The sequence below is a fragment of the Eurytemora carolleeae genome, unplaced genomic scaffold (assembly GCF_000591075.1).
Source record: "Eurytemora carolleeae unplaced genomic scaffold, Eaff_2.0 scaffold76, whole genome shotgun sequence".
In the NCBI taxonomy this organism is placed as follows: Eukaryota; Metazoa; Arthropoda; class Copepoda; order Calanoida; family Temoridae; genus Eurytemora; species Eurytemora carolleeae.
Window position 1 is genome coordinate 477,496 of NW_019396128.1, and position 27,537 is coordinate 505,032.

Sequence of the window (27,537 nt, forward strand, 5' to 3'; positions counted from 1 at the left end):
GAATATTGAAGCACAGTAGGTTAGGATATTTGAAAGTAAGAGAGACAGTTAGTTATACTGAAGCACAGTGGGCTGAGATACTTGAAACTCCAGGTTAGAATATTGAAGCACAGTAGGTTAGGATATTTGAAAGTAAGAGAGACAGTTAGTTATATTGAAGCAAAGTGGGGTTAAAAGCAAGAAACTCAAGGTTTTCTGTAACATTCCATCAACAAAACGACATGTTAAGTTTTCTAATATTCCATTTTGACAACTAAAAAAACTTCTTTACCAGTATAGACAGTCCCAACATTTCACTACTTTTTTTTGGCCTACGCGTTTAAAATTTTCAAGTACAGGGTTAACCACAAACAATGAGACTTCAATGACGACCTAAAACTCTTTTGGGTAATCCTACATGAAGAATATCAAGCCTTGTGGGTAATCCTGTATGATGCATATCAAGCCTTTTGCGCCATTTTTGATGAAAATTATTTTGATTTACCTAGCTCTATTGTTCTAAAAATATATTAAAAAAATTAAATGTTAGGATTAAAAAATATTGTTCCTCTTAAACGCCTGAAGCCCGGCTGGACGATGGGAAATATTGTGTCTAACGGTGAAGATAAATCCAACAATATAATCTACTATGTCCGAGGACAATCTGAAGCAGGGGTGTATATTTTGTGGAAAAATCATTACAGCCCCCCCCCCTTTAAAAAATCATTCCCCCCCCCCCCAAGTTTATTTGCTGGATTAAGAAAATTAATGGTTTTAGAGGAAAATGAATTAATTTTTGGGTAAAAAGTATTTGAAAGAATGAAAAATGTACCTTTTGATCACCAACTTTAAATTTTTTCCGGATATAATAAAAAATCATTTCTCCCTGAAAATTCTAAAAAATATACTCCCCTGATTTGAAGATGTTGAAGAAAACAATTTGTTTCTGCACAGCAGACACCTGCCATGTACAGATCAAACCTTTAAGCTGCAGTACGGTACAGAGATATACTTCAAGGTAGGGGATTAAACTCATTTTAGGGTGCATTTAGAACTAGGACACTGCGTTACACTGTAAAATACATTGTAACATTTCGGGCAATAAAAACATAATTTGACATTTCGGGCCATAAAAACATAATTTGAAAAAAAACCTTTTCTAAATATCAACTGCACTTAGGAGAGGGGGGGTCACAATACAGAATTTGATTGTTACCTACAGGGTGACCCACTAAGGATGAGACTTAAGAGACGACTGAACATAATTTATTATGTCAGTTTTCTTATATTCATGGTTCCTTGCAACTGTAATTTTGTGTCGCTATTGGCCAAATTATTGAAAAAGCCATTGCACGACATTAAAATCAAGACAGTAGACTTTATTCAACCTTGGAATAATCATATTTTTCAGTCTCATTCTTTTGTTTCACATTGTACAATGTACAATATACATAAATGCTTCAATATGTTGACCGTAAATTCCGTAAATATAACTTTATAACACCTTTCAAGCTAGAAAACAACGATATCTCCCACATTATTTATCAGATAAAGGTTTCGAGGGTACCATTGTGAATCGGACATGTCCCTTCTTTTAATGCAAGGTCCTTTTAAACAATATTTTTATTACTTAAATAAAGGAAAGAGAGCGTCAAAGTGGAGACTGTAAAGAGATTGGAGATGTGGAGATTAACAAAAGAGTTTATCACCTGGAAGAACTCTTCTCCAGGATAGAGGAGAAGGTGGAGGAGTGTAGGAGAGAGGTTGAGATAACTCCAGTTCTCCTCTCTACTCCAGCATGGGAATTTATAGGTTGGAGATTTATCAAATCTATATATATATATATACTTTGCTTGTCTGTCTGTCCGTTTGTATCCAATAAACGTCAAAACGGCAGAACCGATCGGGCCCAAATTTTTTGTGTGGACTCACGTGACCCAGGGAAGGTTTATGGGTGATAGAATTTTAAAAAATTTGCCTCCATCAAAATTCTATTTTTGAAAATTTGAAAATCCATATTTTTTTATATAAAATCCGCGGATTTTTTTCTATTACAATGTACACCAAGAGAACCTCTAAATTGAATTGGAAGTTGGGCGCGAAGCGCCCTAAAAGCCTTGTTATTAATATTAGTTCCCAGTAATTATTCTTCTGTTCAAAAACATATTTTCATTTTTTTCAAAGAAAGAGCCTACTACTTAACCATTCTTTCAAGGAAGAAAATCTAAAAAAAAAATTATTTATCTTTTACAAAAAAAAATTTCCTTTCTTTTATCATTTTTTTCGGTTCTCGGCTAGTTGTTGCAAATATACAATATTTTTCCAATTTTTGAACAAAATTGTGACAATATTGAATATTTACATTGCAACCCTGAAACCAGGGTCGCAATGTTAGATTGTAAACATAGAGATGCAATCTAATTTCGAATTGTTATGCCAAGAAGTTGCGGATTTACAACTCCAAATACATTAATTATGTTTGATTTTTGAAATCAAAAACATGTGTAACAAAACTAAATAGATTCTTCAGTTTTTAAAACCTGAAGTAGGATGATTTTTATGTAAAAATAAAATGTTACATTTGTTTAGAAGTAGAAAAACTCCATAAAAAAATTGTTTAAAAGTTGAAAAAATTACACATCTCTTCATTCACAACAAGGATGCAATAGATACATATACATTTCTAGGTTCAAGGTTAAAGGTGGCGAACATGAAGAGGTTTATCTCTGTACAAAGACGATTATTCTCCATGAGATTAATCTCCACGAAGCTCCTCCACCAAGTCCTAGAGGTGTCTTGTTCAACCTGGATATTCAACCCTAGATCGGGGATTATGAAGGTAAACATCATCATTCAATTGTATTCGTTGTCTCTGCTGTCTTCATTTCCTTTCCAGTGCCTGTTTATCATTTTAGTTGGTTTTGTTTTTTTTCATATTTTTTATCATAAAATTTGTCATAGTGAAATGAAAGCAAATGTTTTTGATATCTAAATATGTGCAAATTTTTACCCTGATAGAAAATATATTTAAAAAAAGCAATGAATGAAAGTTGTTGGTTCGTTTTCCCATTTTTAAGGATATTTTAAGGGTAAACATATGACAAAGTTTAATAAAGCAAACTTGAGCAGAATATACAGTCTTGAAACGTTGGAAGTTTTATTTAAAGTTAAAAGAAGTAAACCAAAACAATTCACACATAGAGTAATAAAACGAAGAGGTGAAGCTTAGCTCAGATGTAAACCACCGACCCGTCTATTAATTAATAGACAGGTCGGTTGTGTACATCACGATATGTTATCTAACACTGAACACTTGTAAATAGAGCGATCATATTTCTAAAGGGCGATTTTATGGAATTGACCAATTTTTAGATTTTCTTTCTTATTTTAAGAGAATTCGAGGATGTTGACTGCAAACATTTGACAATTTTCAAATTTGTAGGTTTTCAATTTATTAGCTAAAAGTTCTGTCAAAAATATTAAGTTTCTAGGGCTTGAATTTAACTAAAAACATTCTTATTTCAAACATTTTTTATTGTTTCTTCTCTTCAACTCTTTATCATAAACATGATAGTGTATGCAGGGTTACCCATAAAAATGAAACAACGATGACGAACCCTAAACGGGGGGCATTTGGCTCCCCCTCTATTTTTTTACTTTTCATGAATATAAATTTAAAAGATTTTTTGGTAATTTTTTTATGCCTAAGGTAGGGTGCAGAGTATGTAAAAAAATCTTAAATAGCCCATAACATTTTTTATGACTAAAGCTACAGATCTGAAAACTATAGTTTTGAAAAGCCCTTGAAAAATGGGTGAAGAAACGTTTGTCACACTTTGATATTTGTTTTAAACAAAAAATATTTTTTTACATTTTTTCGACTTAATCTATCTAATTATCAATACTAATATTCAAATATCTACATTAAACCACTTCTTAGAAATACGATCGCTCTATACAGCGTTAGATACGTAAACATATCGTGATGTACACAACCGACCTGTCTATTAATTAATTAATAGACAGGTCGGTTGTGTATATCTGAGCTAAGCTTCACCTCTTCGTTTTATTACTCTATGAATTCACAACACTATGTCCTATAGTCACTTTTATTGGGAAACCAAAACTGAAAATTATCCTTATTATAGCTTATTAGTTAGAAAGGATAACGTCTTTATTCTCTTTAGACAAAGTTTTAAAGGGTATGACTATGGTTGTGAATCGAATATAGAAGTGGATTCAGTCCCTTTCACACGGACAGCTATAGTACATTTGAATTTCCGAGCCTGGTCAACCTTTCCGGTCCCAGTTTATACTGTATCGCCCGGACATTGGGTAAATAAAGCAGACACTCAATAGGACTAGCCGGTGCAACAAGGTTGACGCGGTCAGACTTTAGGTTGAATTTACTTTTACTGAAGGCTCAGAGGTTGAGCATTTTATTTTTTGATACTAATATTCTTAAATAATACAATCAAGCGATGAAGAACTCGCAAGACTATTTCTTTCTGAAACCCCAGAGTAAGTAGTGACTCAAAGCCAACAAGGTTATAGTGTATAGAGTGATGATGTACGCTAATCCTGATTTATGAAAATATTTAAATGGAGAATTTGTTTTCCATGTAACTATTAAAATCCACTACTCCTTTATCGTTTGCAGGATTCCATTTAACCAGGAAGATATACATTTACAGTCTTTTACAGAGCAATATTTCATCGTTAATCAACTGCAGTTCTGAGAAACCTGAGTAAAATTTAAGATAAACAACATCCCCATACACTTGTACTCCAAAGGCGTACTGCATATTTGATATTTGTACTGTATGAATAGGCCATAATCTCTTATCCCATTGTACACTCAGGCCAATATACACGGAGAGGTAGCTAAGATCCAGCCCCCCTGCTCAAAGCTCATGTTTATATAAACATGTACTTATATATTTTCTCTGACATCAGCAGGATTATTTTGATAACAGTTTTTCTACAAATATTGACAAATCGAAAGATAAGCGTCTTATATTTAAAATACGAATTTGCGAGGAAAATAAAAAATACAACCTTCAATTAAATTTTAGTATATCAATAAAATTTATACATAAAGTAGTAATCTCTGGTTGGTTGTTTGTTTGTTTTTTTGTTGGGTGCTTGTTTGTTAGTTTGTCCGATTATAACTCAGAAACCCTCTGGATGGATTTGCTTCAAATTCTTATTGGGGGACTCGGTATAACTATGGGAACGTTGTTAGGCCGACTGGGAAAACTAAGTTTCCAGGTAGAGCTGGGTACCCAAGTTAGTTTTTAAATAAAACTTGGCAGAGACAAGTCCAGGGATAGCCTTTGTTATACAGAAAGGATAAGTCAAGGGTAGTCCTTGTTATACAGAAAGGATAAGTCAAGGGTAGTCCTTGTTATACAGAAAGGATAAGTCTAGGGTAGTCCTTGTTATACAGAGATATTCTTTGTTTTATTGATAGAACAAATCCAGGGATAGCCTCTGTTTTACAGATAGGACAAATATAGCAGTAGTTTTAATTTTACAGATAGAACAAATTCAGAGAACAAATCTTTTTTAACTTTAAAAAATATTATTCCATTTTAAGTTATGCGGTTCTGCTTTTCAGCTTTTCTCTTAATTGAAAGAATTGCATAATATTATATTTGTTTCCAATAGTTGTCATTTTCATATCTTTCCAAAACAAGTAGAAGACAACCTCCAAGTCTGCACGTGAGACATAAACACAGACTTGGCATACACATACTGTTCATAAGCACTTACGGGATAGGCTAAGTAGGCCTATAGTTGTCCCAGCACGCCATGAAAGCACTTCTTGCAATACCCAATACCCATTCAGGGGTTAAGGTTTACAATTCTTCAAGAAATACTCTGACTTTTAACAGAAAACATAAATTATTTATGAATTTAGTCTATTTTTGAAGGTTTTGTATTTCGTATCCAAGGAACCCTTATATATCCCTGAATACATACGTCTGCTTATTAGTCGTGTACTCCAGTGGTACACGATGGAACCTGCTGGTGGACAATGTCGCCTTTTCTAGCCTTTAATAGATCTCCGCATTCTCTCATCTCTGGACCTAACTCTCAACAGTTTGTTTTTGCTCTCTAACATTACTTTTAAACCTATGCAGATGTTACACAATATGGAATAATTTTAAAGAAAAATTGAAAAATGAATCATTAGAATTGCCGCGTCCCGCACCCCTCCTAGTTTTTGATACGTTTCCCCTAGGAACCCAAACAATTTTGTTCCTTTAAAGGAATTGAGTCTTTGCCACAAACTCTGATTTTCTAAACTGTATATGTTTGCAACCCCAATGTCGTATATCTTAGATATTTCAAACTATAAATTCTGTTAGATTAATTAACCAAAGTTTGAAAAATCATTAGTCTACACAATCAGGTTGCAAAGATATAGGGATTATAAAATTTGAGTTCGTGACAAGGACTCATTTCATTTGCTCATTTTCTCTAATTCGTAAGGAAAATAAAAATCCACTAATAAACTGAAAAGGTTATAGTTTAAAAAATGATTTTTCTTCTTCAGAATCCCCAATATAGTCAATTCAGATGCAATGATGCATCTATACGATTACCCACGGGCAGCCGTAGTACATTTGAATTTCCAAGCCGGGTCAACCTTTCCGGTCCCAGTACTAAGCTCTATGGAAAGGACTAGCCGGTGCAACAAGGTTGACGCGGTCAGACTTTATGCTTCATATAGGCTGAATTTACTTTTACTGAAGGGGCAGATTTGCGTGTACCATGCATTTACCTTTATGCTTTTTTAAATTCATGCTGTTGAATTTTTACATATTCAGTTTATTGAATGAAAGTTACTTTGGGGGTGGATACGTTTTCAGAATTAGTTTTTTTTAATTATTAAATAACGACAACGAAAAATAAAGTAAAAATTATACAGTTATATAATTAAATGGTTAGGAACATATTTCTCAAAAGAAATTTGTCAATAAATCAATGCTAAACTCGAGTATTTTGTTTTCATTATTATATTGAATTTCTTATTTTCTTTGAATTTATTCGCAGATTTCTTTAAATTCTTCAAATGTCGCCTTTTCAATAATAATTCTAGAAAATCTGCGAAAATCTTTGTGAATAATGGAAACCAGAATAATGAGAAAATAGAAACTAATAATTGAACAAGATTACTTATTTTCGATGATAAGATTAATTTTTATTTTCTCAACATGTTCCTATGCATGACGTCTGTAGTTTATTGTAGAACTCTTTTACATTTTATGTCGTCGTTATTTAATAATTAAAAAAAACTTTAAAAAACTAATTCTGAAAACGTATCCAACCCCAAATTAGAAATTTTGAACATTGAATTTGCGCTCAAACTCGGGATTTACAGATCTTTAAAAAGTTCTATATCTCTCAAATGAATCCTAAAGAAGTTTTCCACAACACTGCATACTCAGTTCAACTACCTTACATAGCCGGTCACTCCCTTTAAACAGTTCACAATCCAAAAAAGTCTTCATTGACCGTGGACGTTTTAATAAAATTTAACAAGACTATTTTTATTTCTCTTTATTCTGTTACTTCTGTATATCAAGAAGTACATACACTAACATTCGTCGTCGTACATATCAATTCATATATTTATACATCTATATATACTTGTATACTTTAAACTTGTTACATGCAAAAAGCTACTTAGAGACCAAAACTCAAAGAAAAGTCGTCTTCACGGTATTGGTGTTTACGCCGATCACAAAGACGACTTTCATTCTGTAATTTTGAATATATGTTTAGGAGTATATAGAGGGGTTGGAGAAGGATGAAGACCGTGTTGAGATATTTGAATATTTTCTTGAATTAATGAAACATATTCCTCAGATTTCAAGCAGTATTATTCAGCTTATACAGGTCAATTTTTTATTTTATACTACGAATTTATTGAATTTGAGCTTGGTCGCTAAACTATCCCTACCGTCGATTCAAATACTTATCTGCAGTTTTGCAGTGCTGTTTAAAACTTATTTGAAAGAAGGACGGTATATATACTTATCGGCCTCAAACGACCTCGAATACTGAAACTATACGGCCACGGGGCGTGGCAAAAGTAGGAAATGGGATCGGTGATTCAGGATTTACTCGTCCTATGATGCAACCAACAAAACTACATGTGTATTTAGATTGCAGAACTACAGATACGTGTTTAAATCGACGATAGGTTGTTCGGCGAACTAGCTTAAATTCATTGGTGCCAGGTCAAGCAGGTCCCTGTTCCTAATATATGTAATAAAGAAATTTCATTTTTTGCGCTCTATTCCTTTTTTCTTGGCGTTTTTCTGACATTGATAATTTTCTATTTTCTAAGCAATTTAGAGAATAAACTTAAACTTGTGAAAAATCTTTCATTTTCTTTGATTTATTATTATCAAATTTAAATTTAAATTGGGTGAAGGGAGATTGGTTTATTTTTTAAGAATATTTTCCCCTGTAAACCTACTTTAGGCTTTAAAATGAAGCCGTGGAAAAACTTTATTTGTAGGTGTTCACTAGACAGAAAGTAGAATCCCCCCTGGTTTCTGTTTACTATCAGATGTTGAAGAATATCACTAGAAATTATATGAAACAGCTTCAAATACAGGCAAACAGTAAAATTCTAAAATCAAGGTTTATTTTAAAGGAAAATTGCAATTTTTTCAAATTTTAATTTTTCAAAAAAAGTTAATAATCAGTTAAAATGAGGAAACTGTTTTCCCTTTAACTTAAGAATTGTTATTAAGAATTTTGTAAAAATGATATCTCCAAAAATATTAAGGTGTATTTTTTTTAATACAGGGTGTCCCAAAAAACATGGGAATTCAGTGACGAATTCGATATCGTCTTTTCAAATAATTCTTTGATTTAGTATCGTGATACCTACTGAGAAAGTTGTAATCTGTAAGAGTTTCGTCTGCTATGTTCACATTTTGTTTGTTTATATTTTGACTGCACACGGTTGTACTTAGTAAACAAGAAAATTGCAGTATACAAACAGAGTAAACTTGTCCGTCTTCACTGTTCATCTTGCGGGGACATTATAGACACATCTTTACAGTCTTTTACCCTTTTCATAAAATAAATTCTAGCAGACCTATTAAAATTATGGCTGTTGAAATTAGGTATTACAATGCTAATTCATAACAAAGACGATATCGAATTCGTCACTGAATTCCCATGTTTTTTGGGACACCCTGTAGTTCAGTAACAAATTACAAACAGCCAACACGATATTTAATGATTAATAGAAATAAGAAGAAGACGATAAATTTGTTTTTCTGTTTGACATTTCTGATATTTTGGTTTTAATTTCTGAAATGTTTCTGTTTGAATAAGACTACCTGTTTCCTGGACTACAGCCAGCTGCCACTAATCCCAATACAAGAAGAGATATTCTTCCATACCAATATAATGTTCCAGGTGAATCCCAATATTAAAGATATTCTCCCAAACCAATATAATGTTCCAGGTGAATCCCAATATTAAAGATATTCTCCCAATCAAAGTAAATCCCAATATTGGAGATATTCTCCCAAACAAATATAATATTCAAAGTGAATCCCAATACTGGAGATATTCTCCCAAACCAATATAATATTCAAAGTGAATCCCAATATAAGAGATATTCTCCCAAACTAAAGTAATGTTTCTGAGGCCGAATTTATAGAATTTGAGCCGCGGCTCAAATATGGTTGGTTTAACTTAAATTGTATTCACTGTTTCAAGATTTAAGCAAGTGCTCACTTGAAACCGATTTTTTGGCGGATTTGAGGCGAGGCTCAAATTCATTAAATTTGGACTGATGATGAGGATGAAGATGAGGCTCCCAAGAAAGCTCTAATTGCTAAGAAAGCTGATTGTTCATCTTCCAGTGATTAGATTCAGAAGATGAGGCTCCCATGAAAGCTGTTGTAGCTAGAAAAGCTGATTCTTCCTCTTCCAGCGATTCAGATTCAGAAGATGAGGCTCCAAAGAAAGCTGTTGTTGCTAAGAAAACTGATTCTTCGTCTTCCAGGGACTTAGATTCAGAAGATAAGGCTCACAAGAAAGATGTTGTTGCTAAGAAAGCTGATTCTTCAGCTTCCATTGATTCAGATTCAGAAGATGAGGCTCCCATGAAAGCTGTTGTAGCTAAGAAAGCTTATTCTTCATTTTCCAGTGATTCAGATTCAGATCTATATGAAATTGAACATTATACGTTTACATTTTCAGTGCAGTATTCCCGATTCACAACAGTACCTTCTTTTTCTTTATCTGGTTAATATTGTGGAAGTTAATGTCGTTTATCAGACTAAAGAAGTGTTACTTTCGGAAATTTTCATTTTCTGCATATTATCATAATTTATTAGTGAAATTAAAAATAATTTTAGTATTGTGATCTGTTGTATTTCTTATATTGATTGCACATTTTATTGGATAAATTAACGGCTCGTTTTTGGATGATTATATGAAGACGACTTTCAATTTCAATCTTATTCATAACTTCTCACCTCTGGTAATTTCGACATGTTTGTTCAGAGCAATCTGTCCCCTGTGCGACCCTTCAGCCCCTACCCGGACGAGGAGGACTACATGGAGGTCTACTTCAGGCTGCAGAGAACTGACGGGTTTAATGCCATTATCAAGGGGATCAAGTAAGTGATGTTTAAATATAAATTTTTCATTTCTAGGAAATTAGACTTTTTAAGTTTTTTTACTTTTTCATTGGGTAAGTGTACTTTTCACTTCCTGATACAATGGGAACCCATAAAACTGTGGAACAGAAAGACGACTGTTGGGACTCAATTTACAATATAACTTATATAGTGTGTACAGAACCATTAAACTTCTAAAGTTAGGTTGAGCTAAGATTCTGTTAATCCAGCGGCATACGTCCCTGGTTGGTTTAAAATGATAAAATCGCAATCCATTTTATGTGTCCGCATTCATAAATCGTGAACACTTCAGTTATCTCGATTACTTTCAGAGATTTCAACAAAGGGAAACTGGATCATAGAGACATGAACGTGTACGAGCAGGTTTACCTGCGAGGTATAGCAACTAAGCAGAACGGATATGCATTCCTGCTTCACGTCAAATCTATGCGGAAAGTTAAGGTACTATCAATTTTTTTCTAAAAAGTTTGTTAAATGTTTAAAATTTGATGTGTGTCGATTTTGTAGATATTAAGATTAGGTTCTTTTTATTTAAACACAGTTACAGGTGGAATAGGAAGACGACAATAAAGTATTTAAAAGTGTCCTTGATTTTGGTACAAAGCAAGTGGTTTTATTTGTTTTTATTAACTCACCTATTGCAAAAGTGATGTGTTACATATTTATTGGACTAATTAAAGTCTTTACGTGGTTTTTCTATTCCAGAGTTTTCTGGTACTCACTTAGGTGCCAATATTTAAATGGTTAAACTTCTTTATCTCAATTTATCTCATGTCTCATCCTGTAATTAAATACAAGTGTAGGACCTGACTAAAACTAAGTTTCTGTTGACCGGAAACCTGCTCTGCCTCTCAATAGAGGGAGATTTCTCAGATGCCATCTGGGCAAAGGTAGATTTTATTATTTTTTAACATTTATCAGAAGATATTGTCATGTTCCCTTGCTTGTCTTTTTTCTGCTACATTACTAGATTAATTCATTTGTAATTTGTATTTATTCATTTACAATTGTTTGCTAATAATAAGCATTGTGCATTGAATCATCTAACTTTTAATTTGAACTAAGATTCTACTTAAAACATTGCCCTTATATCTTTAAAACCATTACTTTAGGGAATTTAAGTTAATGTTTTTTTGGTTGTCCCTCATTAATCATTTTGAACACTTAAAGGGAGTGTTCGCGAATAATACCCCCTTTCATTTTTCGCGAACACTCCCTTTAATTCATTTTGAAGTAAGTCTGTAAATACATATTTGTTAAAACAAATTTGAAATATAAGGAAAACGACTCTATGTGGTTTGTATATTACGGTGGCTGCCGCTGTATGTTTCCAGATATATAAATCTTTTTTCCGGGGGTTTGCACACATTGAGCCCACGTTCCTCCTCCTCCCCCCCCCCTCTCCACCTATTCTATTCTATTTTAAACAGGCAATTTTAGTCCCACTGGAAAAAAACTATTTTAAAACATTTCGTAATTTAAACAATTCAATAAATGATTTCTTTTATTTTATTAAGCTGACTGTTAAGTCAACAATATTACAAATTACCATCAATTTTTCTCCGTCTTGTCAGGTTTTCAATAGAGATGACAAGCTTCTGAAGGATGGTCTCATATTTGTTGATATTCTCCCCGGGCTCAACAAGAAGTCAACCTCCGACATCCTACTGGACATCCTCCAAAACAATGGAAGGTCAGGGACTGGGTTTAATTGATCGGAGAGGTTGCTGAACTACCAACCGCCGGTTCAAAACCTGAATTTTCCGATTCAAATCCTACTAATCTTTGATCCAAATTTGGCGGTAGATAGTTCAGCGACGTACATAACATGACAGTAGCAAGACTTGAAGGTGTTCTTTGATCTTTGAAATAATTTGCGGCAATTATTCATAACAAACCTAATTTTAGAAATATTATTCTAAAGAACATGATTACATAACAAGCCCAGTCCTGGGATTTCCAAAATGTGGTCTGTCAAGTTTCGTGGGACACCCAGTAGTTCAAATTCATAAAATAGGCATAATAATAATCTTGATGTACATTTACTTCTTAGTGATATATTAAGCATACTTAAACTAACCCTTTTATCAAAAGTGTTAAGTGTCCTCTTTTCTTTTGAATTTTAAAAAAAAATCAATATTGGCCGCTTTAGGAATCTTCTTTGAGAAAGAAATCCATGGGTCTTTTTTTAAAGCGCCAAAAATGAAAAAACGATTTCTACAAATTCCTCAAAAAACAGATTTGTTTATTCTATTGAAAACACAGCTGCAATGCAAACTTGAAACATTAGAGATTTTTTTCTCCAGTTAAGCTGTTTAAAAACTAATAAACACCCCTAACAACCGAAATCTGTTATGGAATGGAGGGGGAAATGATTCACTTTTTTGAAACATAATAATAAAAATTAATTTTTATGAACGGCAATTTTCTCTTCTATTAAGTTCTTATAGACATGATTTAAGTTAAACGTTATCTTAAACAAAAAATTCATTTTAACTAGGCTTCCAGGAAGCGTCGCGCCCATGTACGATATTTTTTTGTGGATTTGGAAAAATAGAATTTTTTAAGACGCTAATTTTATAATTCTTACCAGTTACCATCTATAGGCCTTCCCTTGGGTCATTGTGAATCCTGAAGAAAATTTGGACCAGATCAGTTCTACGGTTTTGACGTATTGGTTACAAACAAACATTATATACACAATGTACATTGTACATTACTAGGTTTTCAGAGCGCTTCGCTCCCACCTTAGATTTTAACCTTCATTTGTTTTTTTTATCATTTTTTTGGCGTGGATTTTAATAAATCCGATTCATTTGCAGAAAAAATTTGTTTATTCTAATCATCCTTAAACCTTCCCTGGGGCCGTTTATTGGTTACATACAAACAGACAAGCAAAGTATATGTATACATCTTTTTAACCTTTACATTTTGACACCAAAACATACATATATATGCTCTAATAATAGACTGTGACTACTATGTGTTCTTAGTAGAATATTTTAGGATAATTATGGTTGAATCTCCTAACTTCTACAAAGCATATGGCCCAGTACTAGCTGCTTTACAGTCCTATAACATGAAAGATCTGCCAATAAAGGATACTGTTGTTAGGTAAAATAAAATTGATATTAATTAATTAATTAATATTAATATTGATATTGATTAACTAATAATATTACACATATGAATATTTAACTATATATGATAATGCAATACAACTAATTGCACATCTAAGTTCATAAGTATCATTCAGTTCGGTACTAATGGGCATGTTTTATTCAAAATGACCCTGGCAATGATGGCAATGTCCGATTTAAAATTCGGTGATGGTGATGGACCAAACATATGTCGAGAAAAAAAACTAGATGTTAGTTTCACATTGATCCTTGTCAGTTCTAATGATATAATAACCATCAAAATCGATGTTAAAAAACCACAAGAAAATATACAAATAAAAAGATTTTTTTAAAAAATTTTAAATGGGTTGTCAAATGGACAAAAGGGAAACGAACTCATATCATGAAATGGAAAAAAAGATAATTTGCAAATTTACTTTTTGGAAGAATGTTTTAAGAAAAATATTATTCCTTGTTTCTGTCATGAAGATAAAAACAAACTGTTTAGTTTATGTATATTGTTTAAAGTGGTGGTCGATCTAATTAACGAATTTTTACGAAAATCAGGGGGGGGAGCTTGTTTAATGTTTAAGGCTGTATGTATAAAATGTCTTTTTTTCGACTACGAAATGTGCACCCTTCAGAAGGTGGGTGGTGAGGATAGTAAAGGACGGAGAGTGTTATGAATGCCAGGAACAAGCTTAAAACAATTGATTTAATTTGAATCTATACCCGGCCATATTGTATACCATGCACAAAGAATAATCAAAGAGTGGGGATGGGGTCTCTTTAAAACTGAAGGTAGTTGGGGTAGTGAGGGTAGTTTCTATACAGATTCAGATTCAAGGGTGGGGGTGGGGTCTCTCTAAAAACAGATGGTATTTGGGGTAGTAAGGGTAGTTGCCATTTAGATTCAGTCTGTTTTTAGAGAGACCCCACCTCCAACCTGGATCTGGAATTCTTGTTTAGATGCGTTTATCCCTGAGATTAGGAGGTCTCCTATAGGTAACCATAGGGGGATTTTTAAAAAAAAACTCTTTAATCCAAGGATCCTGGACCATGGCTCTCCAATGTTTCCATATGAATGAGGAGATACAAGGCAGTTGAGGCTTAAATGAGATAGAGATTATCACTCGACCTGGTCTCTCTTTTTTCTCCACATTCTTTAAGCAACTTCTCTAGTATAGCTTTAGCTCGGACTATAGCAGAGTCGACAATTGAAGAATTGTAATCACTGCTCAGAAGAAAATTCGTACAATTCTGTATGCAAGTGAATAAGGTATGTTGTTAGAAATATGTGCTGGGTGGCGAGATGATACATACATCTATCTGTGGGTTTTCTGTAGAGATCTGTTGTAATTTTTCCATCTTCAATGTACAGTTTTTGTCATTTTTGTTCTGTGGCACCAACAGTCATGTTCATCCTTCAAACTACAAAAAATGGAGAACTATGATCTAGAGTAAACTTGATTGTAGGATGAATTTTATTGATATCATCCAGGAATTGATATAATTTATCAATAGAATCTGTCCAGATTCCAAAACGATCATCCTGATCTTTTCAGATCATTAGTTATTTTGTATGTATTTGGAAGTTTCACAATCTGATCATCAGCTTAGCCATAATAATATTTGCATAGGAAGGGGCTGGATGTATTCTCATTGCTGTTCCTATCAATTGTTTGTAAAGTATTCAGAAATGTTCTTTTTCAAACAAATGTTTAGCAGCTCAATCAAAAATGACTAAGGTAGATTTATCAGTTCTGGTTTCAAGAGCTTCTTTACAGAATTCTAGGCCATTATCTAAGATATAAAGAATAGAAAAGAGTTGGCTGGTAAATCATCTTTGTTGATTTTTTCAATGCATCTAAAAAAATCTGGAGTATCCTGAAGATAAGATGGGTTTAACTTCCTGAACCGCTGATGATAGGCCTACTTGGTGGAGTATCTCCTGGAATGTGAGTTTTATTTACTTTAAACAGCTGTTAAAACTTTGCTGGATTCTTACCATCAGCCAGCATAGCTTCAAGTTCTTCAGTTGTGATGAAGTTCTTATCAGCTGCAGTATCTAAAACAGACTTTATCTGTTTCTTTAACTTCCTTCTCTTCAACTTGTAATTAGAACGGATTTAGTGTTCCATTCTCATTACAATGGTATTCGGGGGGGAAACCTTAATCTGATCAATAATGTGGAAAATATTGTCGTTTGAAAAGTTTTTAATTCATTAATTCTGCACGTTTTCCTGCAGAAATGCGCAAGACAAAATTGAAAATAAACAGTTTTCAAAATTATAAACATTGATAACTAATTCATACCTCATCAGACAAAGCTTTTAAGGGTATCGTTGTGAATTGAGAAATCTTTGCAAAGTCACTTGAATTACGCTTACAATTTCTTAAAACCATTGTTTCTATTTTAGATGTGAGAACAGTGGTCCTCCATTAAACCTGGAGTCTAACAGAATAATACTTGATCCGTTTATTGAACCTGACTCTGATCTCACATCTGGAGAACCATCAGTTTCTCCGGACGATCTTAAATTTGTCAATACGTCATCAGATTCTTCACAACCCGCAGTCGCTTCAACAGTAAGGCCTAGAAATAGGATAAATCCGCCAGCCAAACCTATTTCTTCATTACCGAAGTTAAAGCGCTCAAATATTCCATTTATCTCATCAAACAACCTCAAGCTCGAGGTATATAATTTTATTTAATCTGAAGAAATTGAGTTTTCGACACAAACTAAAGTTTTCTGATCCCTTTATCTTTGCAATCATCTGTGCAAACCCTTTATGTTTCAATCTGCGATTATTTGATCTAACAGAATTCATAGTTTAAAATATCTGAATTGCCAAAGATAATCAGTAAATGTCCGAACTTTTTTTCCTAGATGTTCGATATGTTTTTTAGGGTTTTATTTTTTTTGTGTCCTTTTTAAGTTTCCCGAATTATAAGGACTCATAAGCGTCATTTCAAGGGACCCTTCATGTCCGATTTACATCGGAATATTTAACACCTTCAACTGATCAATGTTGTGGGACTTATTTTACAAAAGCGCTTTTAATTGTTAAACACTTTTTATTTACTTTCTAGAAAGGAATTGAGTCTTTGCCACAAACTCTTATTTTCTAATCACTATATCTTTGAAACCAAATGTTGCATACCTTAGATATTTCAAACTATGAATTCTGTTAGATCAAATAATCTGAGTTTGAAATATCAAAGGTTTACAACATCGAGTTCTAAAGATATTGAGGTTTAAATATTTGATTTTGTTCCAAAGACTCAATTCCTTTGCAGAAAATATATTTTTTCTTTCGAATTTTCGGAAACCTCTTTTAGTGTACTGCAATATTAGGTAGTGTCCAACTACACAAGCAGCGCATCATCTATGTTAAGATTATACTTTACACAATGTACACCGCGTTTTAGAGGGACCAAAGAGTGGTTTTCAAGATAATTAAACAAAGAGATCTCTTTACTGGATGAACAGTCAAAGGTGCAAAGGGTACCGTTGTAAATCGGGGTTTTCTCTCTTTGCTTGGTGGGTCATTTGAAATTGTGCTTACCGTCCCTTTATCTGTGGAAACTTAAAACGCACACTACGTAGAATAAAATCTCTATGTGAGATTCACTAGCAATTTGCTATTACGAGACATATTTTTAATATAGTATAGTTTCATTGTAATTTTGACTTTCTTATTCGACTTTTGTTCTTCTGCAGTCCTTACCTTTTTGTTTGCTAAGGAATTAAGTCTTTGTCACGAACTCTGATTTTCTCATCGGTATATCTTTGCAACCCAATTTCGTAGACCTTAGATATTTCATACAATAAATTATCAGTTAGAAATATCAACGGTTTACATCATTAGGTTGCACAGATATAGAATTTCAAAGTTTGAGTGTGTGGCAAAGACTCAATTGTAAAATGTAAAAGATTTATTAAAATATTTGAAATTTGATTCTTAAGACCGAATTACAGTAGCCCGGACTTTTTTTTAAGGGACACTAAATGAATTCGAGTGGAATTATTTTTATTACTTGAGATTTTTATATGTTTAAGGAACTCCGAGAAAAGAAGGAAACTGAAAGAGTGCAAATCGAATATCGAGTAAAAGAACGAGAAACTATAAATCATGTTCCTGTGCAAGCTGAAATGGTTTCTGTTGATGCATTTCTGGATATCCTTGAAGCAGACAATAAGCTGGATCCGTCTCAAACTAAGGTACAAACATAATATTCCTGGATATCCTTGAAGCAGACAATAAGCTGGATATGTCTGAAACTAAGGTACAAACATAATTTTACTGGATATCCTTGAAGCAGACAATAAGCTGGATCCGTCTCAAACTAAGGTACAAACATAATATTCCTAGATATCCTTGAAGCAGCTATTAAGCTGGATCCTTCTCAAACTAAGGTACAAACATAACATTCCTAGATATCCTTGAAGCATACAATAAGTTGGATAATTGGATATGTCTCAAACTAAGGTACAAACAATATTTCTGGATATCCTTGAAGCAGCAATTAAGCTGGATCCTTCTCAAACTAAGGTACAAACATATTATTCCTAGATTTCCTTGAAGCAGACATTAAGCTGGATTCGTCTCAAACTAAGTTACAAACATAACATTCCTAGATATTCTTGAAGCAGACAATAAGCTGGATCCGTCTCAAACTAAGGTACAAACATAATATTCCTGGATATCCTTGAAGCAGACAGTAAGCTGGATTCATCTCAAACTAAGGTACAAATATAATATTCCTAGATATCCTTGAATTAAGTTTCAAATATAAAATTCTTTCTCGGTTAAGTATTATTTAATAGTTATTAATGAGAGACATGAGATATATGAAGTTGATTTAAAGAGATATTTATTTCTAAATATAAAACTTTCTCAGTTAAGTAGTAATTAATAGTTATTAATAAGAGATATGCAGTTGTAATGAGAGATGATGTTTTAATGAGATATATGAAATTTTGAGAGATAGATAACGTTTCGGAGAACTAAGATTAAGTATATATAAAGCTATATGACGGTCTCCAAGAAGGTGTTGTTCTAGGCGCTGCAGCATGTTCTGAAGAACCGGGTGAGTATCATCCAGGGTCCTCCCGGAGCGGGGAAAACTTTCATAGGAACCAAGATACTAGAGATACTGCTCCGACTTGAGAAACCATCAACCCGACCCATCCTGGTAATCACGTATAAGAATCATGCCCTAGATGAATTCCTAGGTGATCTCCTGGACACTCATGCAGTGTCTAAATGGAATATGGTGAGGTAAGTTACCCCACACATTGATCTCTCCCCCCCCCCCTCCTTTAAGAAAAATACTTTTTGAAGACTGAAAAAATACTGGCAAAATGCCTCCTTTTTCGTTAAAAATTTATTAGTTTTCCCCTTAAATAGATTTTTTTAACTCGCCGTTAAAATTACCTGAAAATATTTATTAAAAGGGAGTGACCGGCAGTGTATAGTAGTTGAGCTGAGAATGTAGTGTTGTGAAGAAATTTTTTAGACATATAAAACTTTTAATGATGTATAATTACTGAGTTTAAGCGCAAAGTTGACATTCAAAATCATCCATTTGGTTGGTTACGTTTTGAGAATCGACTTTTTTTTTAAATTATTAAATAACGACGACAAAATATGTTTATAAAATTTTACAGTAAACTAATTAGATGTTTAGGAACACATTTCTCGATAGAAATTTTTTAATAAATCACTGTTAGAATCAATTATTCCTTTTTCATCATTTTATTGAATTTCTTATTCTTTACAAATTTGTTTGCAGATATCTACAAATTCTCCAAATGTCGTCTCTCAATAAAAATTCCAAAAAATCTACAGAAAATGATTGTGTACAATGAGAGATTACAGAAACTAATAACTGAATAAGAGTTCATTTTATTTTCTCAACCTGTTCCTAAACAACTAATATGTTTACTGATTTTTGTTTCATTTTTTGCCGTCATTCCTATTTCCCTCCCTTCATACCTCATTTTCTCCTAGCAAATTATCTTTCCATTTCTTACATTTTTTGTGATGAATTTTTTATTTCAAATGTGTATTTGAGTAAAGGGCCTATTATTGAAATAGCTTTTATCGGCTAGATGGGTCCTGAATAATGAATTGTATGTAAGTAAATGTTAATCATTAATCTAAAAAAAATTTTAAAATAATAAAAAATATTGGACGTGTGGAAGACGATATTTCCACATCTTGAAACCTCTATAGACTATTTATTAAAAGTTTAAAACCCCGCGAACAACTCTAAGCTGTTATCTAGGATCGGTGGTAAATGTTCAGATCTTCGGCTGGAGGATTGTCGGCTGTATAATGTATTACGAAGAAAGGAATATTTCATCAACGAAATGAACGATCAGATCACTCATCTTAATGAAAGGCTGCATGAAGAAATATCCAGGTACAGTCGACAGTTACAACCCTAAAAACGTACAAAGTCGTCTTTATTACACCATATAATTATAAATCGTCGTAAATATTTACAAATTTTAAAATCTTTAGATAAAGGGTTATTCACAACGAATGAGACTTAATGGACCTACAAGTCTTAAAGTTTGTCGATCTGCATTGATTTGCCTAGCTTGAATGTGCTTTTGTGCCTAGAAAAAAGTCCTTAAGTAGAATACTTAACGATTTAGCATAGAGAAAACGATTTAGCATATAGAAAACGATTAAGCATAGAGAACACGATTAAGCATAGAGAAAACGATTTAGCATAGTTAACGATATAGCATAGAGAAAACGATTTAGCATAGAGAAAACGATTTAGCATAGAGAAAATGATTTAGCATAGAGAAAACGATTTAGCATAGTAAACGATATAGCATAGAGAAAACGATTTAGCATAGTAAACGATATAGCATAGAGAAAACGATTTAGCACAGTAAACGATATAGCATAGAGAAAAAAGAAGTTTTCAGTTATTCAGCAAGACAGATAGTCGAGATGTAAGGAGCAAGATTTAAAAAAAACATACTTTTCTTTTAAATCTCATCCATTGTGTATAATACTGTTTTTTATAATCAAAGACTGGGAAACTCACACAATTGTAGGATAACTTCTGAATGAACAGTCTAAAAATGCTTAAATTGTGAAATCCGTGCTTATCTTTGTTTGAAATCATCAGTAAAGAATACTGGATCCAACTAAAAATAGTAGAAATATATCTAGTTCTGTTATTGTCCTAGGAGTCGACATTTTGAACTAAATACGATGAAGATGACTTTCGATTTAGATTTTTCTATAATGACCCATACATTATAAAATAATTTTCCTCAATTGTGAATCGGTCATGTAAGTCTTTAAAGAAGGGTCATCGAAATACAGCTAACAATCCCTTTAATTAGGTTTCCTGTCGGGTTGACGTTGGCTGATATAGTGTTTTATATGTCTGATATAGATATATATAATATACTGACTGATACAAATACTAACGATGATATGATCCGTATCATACAGAGGAATATATGGCAGACTGGAGCAACTATGCAGGATATGATTTTAGGTAAACATATTAATACAGGGTTATTCATCAAGCATGATATTTTAAATTAAATATTACGATTGAAAGGTTCTTCAATATTAATCTTGTGACAGTTGACAGAGTATGTAGAGTCATTTTTAAATGTCATTCTCTATCTAGCCATCTCTCTTGTCCCACAAAACATGACAGTAGCAAGACGACTGATTTGAAAGTCGGGTTTGATCTTAAAAATAATTTGCGACAATTATTCGTTATCTTAATTTTAGAAGTAGGATTCTAGAATTAATTATCACAAAGTACCCCTAGAGGTGGTGTTTTCAAAATGTGGTCCGCCTTTTATTTACTATCAATACTATCGGAGGTATGAAGAATTTCCTGAAGATTTCGACAATTTTGGTTTTATTTATAAATTTGAAATCTGGACGAAATTCTTAATGTCCCCCCGGTAAATATTGACAGCACAAAGAAGGCAGACCATCTTATGGAAATGCCAGGACTAGGATAATTTGGTGGTTATAGTTTCAAGAATCATTAATATTCATGTCGTCTTGCTACTATCATGCTTCGTAGGACACCCTGTATATCCGGCCCATTTAATTTTAATTTACCTTAAATTATGTCTTCTCATCTTTTTGAGAATTTCTTCACTTTTCGAGCATAACTTCAACATAAATAAAAATCCATGTCATTTTGGTAAACATAAGTTTCGCAAATTTCTTTTATCAAAAATAAATTTCCAAGAATTTTTTTCTTTTCATTAATAACTGTAATTATGATGCACCCCCAATCCATCATAAAATATGTCTGAATTTATATTTCATGATCAGAGGGGTCTTTTTAAAGGGTCTGTAATTGTAAACGTAATTTCAATCGACTCTCTATTTATAGATGGCATTTCCGATTTTCAACGGTACCCTTGAAAGCTTGTCCAAGAATGAATTAAATATCAATGTTTATAGTTTCAATTGTGGTTTCTATACAAAAGTGACTTGCACATTGCACATTTCTACTGCAGGAAAACAATTTAGGAAGTATTAGAATGTCCCTTTTTTAGATTGCATAAAATGTTAATTTTTGTTTTAAAGAAAATTCTTCGGACAAGAAGCTATCGAAGGAGTGGAGAAAAATCAAAAAGAAATTCCGGAATTGGATTCCATCGAACATAGATTTCAGGTTAACTTATTATGAAGATTTTTATTTTTATTTTTATAATTATTAAAATTGAATTTGTTGTGTTCAGTCGGTTTGCGAACAGTATTGGGAAGATGAAGCAGAGTCTGACTAAGATTCAGTTGATCAGGGAAACACAGAAGAACATTGAGGAGAATAATGTTGAGCAGCAGGATCAAACTGAAGTGAAAGAGTGGGATAATGAGAGAAAACACTATTCAGATGATTCTGGACGTGGAGGTCCAGCCGGAGATTTTTACATGGACATAACTGAAATCCGCCAGACTGGATTTATCTGTAAACTTGATGCTTTCCCAGATACATGCCCTTTAGATAAAGATCTTCTGTCTGGGGAGATACCTGTAGAGTACATGTTGACAGATGAGAAGATAAAATACCTGTATGCTGTACTGTGTCAGCGCCAAGAGCCAGGATGGATGAATCTGGAAGCACTATATGAAAAACTAGATGAAGCACAAAAAAAGAAAGAAAGCCTTGAAATGGCAAACAAAGCGGAATCACTGAGTGACATGAAGGTCATAGCTATGACAATTACAGGAGCTTCTATAAATAACTCCTTGCTGAAGATGATTGATCCTGAAATAGTGATGGTTGAAGAAGCAGCTGAGATACTGGAACCCCAGCTTCTGGTTGCTCTGACAACTAGACTCAAACATCTTATTATGATTGGAGACCATAACCAGTTACCCCCTCAGGTAGAACAGTTTAATTCTTTTTAAATAATTATCAAAAAACTCATTAGAGTTCATTTTACACGTATTTTGTATTGAATGGACTGGAAGAGTAATTTCAAGTGACCCTGCATGCAAAGATGTCAATGCCTAATTTACAATGGTATCCTTAAAACCTTTGAGGTTGTCAGACTTTTTAACAATAATATACAAAACGCTTTTAATTGTTGAACACTTGCAAGCTTTTTTAAGTTTGAAAAATATCAATATTCATTTTCTACAAATTAACAGAAAAGGGACCCAACTAACGAATCAACTTAAGTGAGTTCACAGTGTACGCAGTGTACACTCTGTTTGAGTTTTAAAGATATTCAAACACAGAACTCTCTTCACTCAATGAACACTGAACGGTCCAAGGTTTAAGGGGTACAGTTGTAAACCGAACATTGCCCTTTTAGTTTCGAGGATCACTTGACATCATGCTTACAGTCCCTTTAAGATAAGGTTTATTGAATAGTTTATCCTAGGTTGAAACATACGAGCTGAAGAACAAATTCAACTTTGATGTGTCCATGATGCAGAGGCTGGTGCAGAACAACCTACCCTACATCCAGCTAGAGATGCAAAACAGGATGCGCCCTGATATCGCGGAACTGCTGAAGGATATTTATCCTAATCTTCTTAGTAATCATGGCAGAGTAGACTCTATTGAGCTTCCCGTAACTCTTACGCATTCATCAATATTCTGGACACACAAACAGGAGGAAAAGGGGGATAGAAGTGCCAATAATCCTACGGAAGCTGAGATGGCACTGAGTCTTGCAACTCTTCTGGTTACCTACGGAGCTGAACCAAAGGACATAACTATTCTCTGCGCTTATCTGGGTCAAGCAAGTCTGGTAAAAATTCGAATGAAGAGTTATCTCACTGAATACAAGGTTCTCAACAATACACCCTTCATCATTTCTACTGTGGACAACTATCAGGGAGATGAAAACAAGATTGTTATTGTTTCTCTTGTTCGCGGGAATCCCAAAGGAACAGTTGGTTTTCTTAGAGATCGTCCTAGAAGATGTGTAGCTCAGTCCAGAGCCAAGTCATGTGTTATCTTCATAGGAAATGAGTTGACTATAAGGAAAGCTGAATGTTGGGATGTATTGATGGACAAGGTCCAACATCTAGGACCTCAGGTTTATATATCCTGTCCTCTCCACCCTGTAAACCAGCTGAGTTTGGACAGTGTAAAGAAGATACAAAATCTTCTTGAAACCCCATCAGAACTCTGTACTGTTCTTTGTGGGAATCTGCATCTATGCTTGAACAAGGATCATGCGTGCAAACTTCCATGTCAACCAAGGCATGAACACACCAAGTGCCGGACCAAGGTGGGCTATGTATGTCCGGACTGTGGCAGGGATGTTACCAAATGCTGCTATGACAAAAATCCTAAATGCAAGGAAGTTATAGACTTTGTATATCCAAGATGTGGTCACCCTGATAAAAGGTATACACTAAAACTAAAATGACTTTCGATGTAATTTCAAGGTTTATAGTTTGCATTTAAATTGTTACACTCCCCATTCACAATGATAACATAACAACCCGTCAGTCCTAGCTAAAATGATTGAGATATCATTGTTTTTCTCTTAATATTGTTAATTTGAGTTTGTATATTTGTAATGAATGGTCTCTTGAAATTTTAAGCTTATTACATGAGCAAGGAATTTTTAAACAACAAATTATTGGACTTACTTAAATAGTTTTCTTTATTTAGGGCTTGCTATAGAGGAGTAGAAGAAGAGGAAAGACTCGAGTGTAAACTTCCCTGTGTTGAGACTATGAGCTGTGGAAAACACAACTGTATTGAACAATGTGGTGCAATTCATTCTCATGATAAATGCAGTAAGATGGTCGATACACAGTTTAGCTGTGGACATGCTGGGAAGAAGAAGTGTTACAAGAACGATTCAGAAGTGAAGTGCATGAAGGATATACTGAAACAGTTCCCATCCTGTTCACACAGTGTCAAGGTTTATTGCAGTGCATCGATGAAAGAAATCAAGTGTAATACAGAGGTAAAGTTTATCTCTCAGTGCGGACACACAAATGTGAAGAGGTGTTATCAAAGTGATCTTGACGTAAAGTGCAAGAAAGACTGCAATAAGATTCTGCTTTGTAACCATAAATGTGAAGGAAGTTGTGGAGAGGATGTCTGTGGTTCTTGTAAAAGATGTGAAGAGCTGGCTGAACAACAAATAGAGAAATCCAGAGAGCATGCACGGAGAGAAGTAAAGAAAACTGAAAAATTTTTAGAATTACGAAACAATACCAAACCTACAAGTCAGATTGTAGAGCCTCTTCATGACGAGTTTGATGGAATCAAAGATTTTACTCTGAAGTACATTGTTCCTCTTCATAATTGGTTTCCCATAATAGAGAAAGTAGAACGAGTTGAAAACCTTCCTCTACAGAAAGCCTGGTGGAAGGCTAAGAGTGAATTGTTTGATCCTGTCAGAGATTGGAGTTATAAGTTCCATGGAACTGATAATAACGCAATTCAAAATATCTGCTTTGGTAGCGGGTTTAGACTGCCGGAGCAATCTAACCGGAATATGTTTGGTCAGGGAGTATATTTTGCCAGTAATTCATCCAAGTCTGCTCAGGAAATATATACTAAGAGTAGTAACAAGCTGTTGGTGTGTAAGGTGCTGCTAGGAAAATCTCTAGCTGCTACTACGGCCATGAACTACTTAACTCCAGAAAAGATGAAGGAGAAGGGATATGACTCTCTGTATGCTGCAGTTGGAACGTGTGCGCTGAAGAATGATGAGTTTATTATATATGATCCAGCTCTAGCTCTCCCTGCCTACATAGTTCACTACAGAAATAGCTCTCCAGGAGAAAATTCTTCTCTTCCGATATTTAAATCCATCCCACCCCAGCAGATATTCAAGATTTCAACTGTATTCCCCAAGAAAGCCTACAATGACAAGAATCCATACGAGATACAATACCTGCTCGCAGAAACTGTGTTCTACAGAATACCTTTAACTAGCAGTTACACAAAACCGAATATACGGTGTATAGATATTGTGATGAACCCAACTCTCAATGCCAAGTTTGACAGTATGAAGAGAGTGTTGATGTGCGAGGAGACCCAGTTGTTCTACATGTTTAAGTTAGATGATCTCCAGGATGTGTTGAAGACCAACTTTAACACCACACATCTGAAGACACTGGTTGGAGAAAAAGGATTGTATTTTGCAGATCGTCCTGAAGCCAGTGATCAGTATAAACCTGGATGCAAATCTGTTCTACTGTGCAAAGTTCTGCGAGCTGGTTTGAAGGTAACGAAAAAAAAATTTTTCAGTGGTGTATTTTTTCTCCAAAAAAAATTCCCCCTTTTAGAATATTTTTATTTTTCACCAGAGTTAGGTATGTTTGTGCGGGTTATATCACTGAATTACGGAACATTAATGATATATATATATATATATACGTATATATAGTCCAGAGCCAAGTCATGTGTTANTTGTACTCAATATTCTACCATTCTTCGTAATCAACTTTACCGGGACCCTGTAGTGTAAACCTATCTCATATATTGTACTCAATATTCTACCATTCTTCGTAATCAACTTTACCGGGACCCTGTAGTGTAAACCTATCTCATATATTGTACTCAATATTCTACCATTCTTCGTAATCAACTTTACCGGGACCCTGTAGTGTAAACCTATCTCATATATTGTACTCAATATTCTACCATTCTTCTTAATCAACTTTACCAGGGTTTTTAGTGCACACTGCACAGTGTACACCTCCCATTTATTGCACGCTATATATTTTCCATATTGTTTAATGTAAATTATGCATGAAAATCCCATATTTGTGTTCCTCTAGTGCAAAATTTCCCCATATATTGTACTGCACGCTATATTTTTAATATTGTTAACTACAAACCATGCTAGGATGAAAATCCCAGGGTTATTTTAGTGGAAACCCGTCCTTTAATAATCGAGACATACTTTAAAAACCTTTTAACAAAAACTGTGTTACTAGAAAATTTACTTCTACAAAATGTATATGTTTCTATTTTTTCACATTTATATAAAACGTTGAAAATGTCGTCTTCTAAAGTTAAATAGAATTATTTTTTAAACTAATTATTTTTACCAAGTTTAACTGACTTGAACGGGTAAAACATCAAGTATAATTTTTACTAACTTTACCAATGCTTGGACAATAATCTTTCCAGTGCAGTGTAAAGAAGTTGACTGGTGTTTTGAAAGTTTATATTATTTCTAAACTACATTGTGATTGTTTGTTGTTAGAAGATACAATAAAATGTGAAATTATTTTTTTTAACCTTTTTG

The 27,537-nt window shown here is 33.6% G+C and overlaps 1 protein-coding gene across 1 annotated transcript; it reads left to right on the plus strand.

Annotated features, from left to right (window-relative positions):
• The first annotated feature begins 10 nt into the window (after positions 1 to 10).
• LOC111695794 (uncharacterized) lies at positions 11 to 26,670 on the plus strand. Its single transcript, XM_023465234.1, has 22 exons — positions 11 to 93; positions 530 to 652; positions 903 to 997; positions 1,620 to 1,791; positions 2,667 to 2,818; positions 7,774 to 7,887; positions 8,516 to 8,614; positions 9,346 to 9,429; positions 10,528 to 10,643; positions 10,976 to 11,105; positions 11,468 to 11,554; positions 12,239 to 12,357; positions 13,671 to 13,778; positions 16,204 to 16,480; positions 17,848 to 18,009; positions 18,852 to 19,069; positions 20,079 to 20,216; positions 21,163 to 21,320; positions 22,385 to 22,472; positions 22,540 to 23,185; positions 23,689 to 24,665; positions 24,936 to 26,670. The coding sequence occupies exons 2-22, from the start codon at positions 577 to 579 to the stop codon at positions 26,668 to 26,670; spliced, it is 5,751 nt and encodes a 1,916-aa protein (XP_023321002.1). The 5' UTR covers positions 11 to 93; positions 530 to 576.
• Positions 26,671 to 27,537: the final 867 nt, after the last annotated feature.

Excerpts from the sequence above, each read along its gene's own strand:
- LOC111695794 (XM_023465234.1), top strand. The coding sequence starts at position 577 with ATGGGAAATATTGTGTCTAACGGTGAAGATAAATCCAACAATATAATC. Across the intron at positions 10,644-10,975 it reads GCCATTATCAAGGGGATCAA|AGATTTCAACAAAGGGAAAC; the intron begins GTAAGTGATGTT and ends GATTACTTTCAG. Across the intron at positions 16,481-17,847 it reads CAAACAACCTCAAGCTCGAG|GAACTCCGAGAAAAGAAGGA; the intron begins GTATATAATTTT and ends TATATGTTTAAG.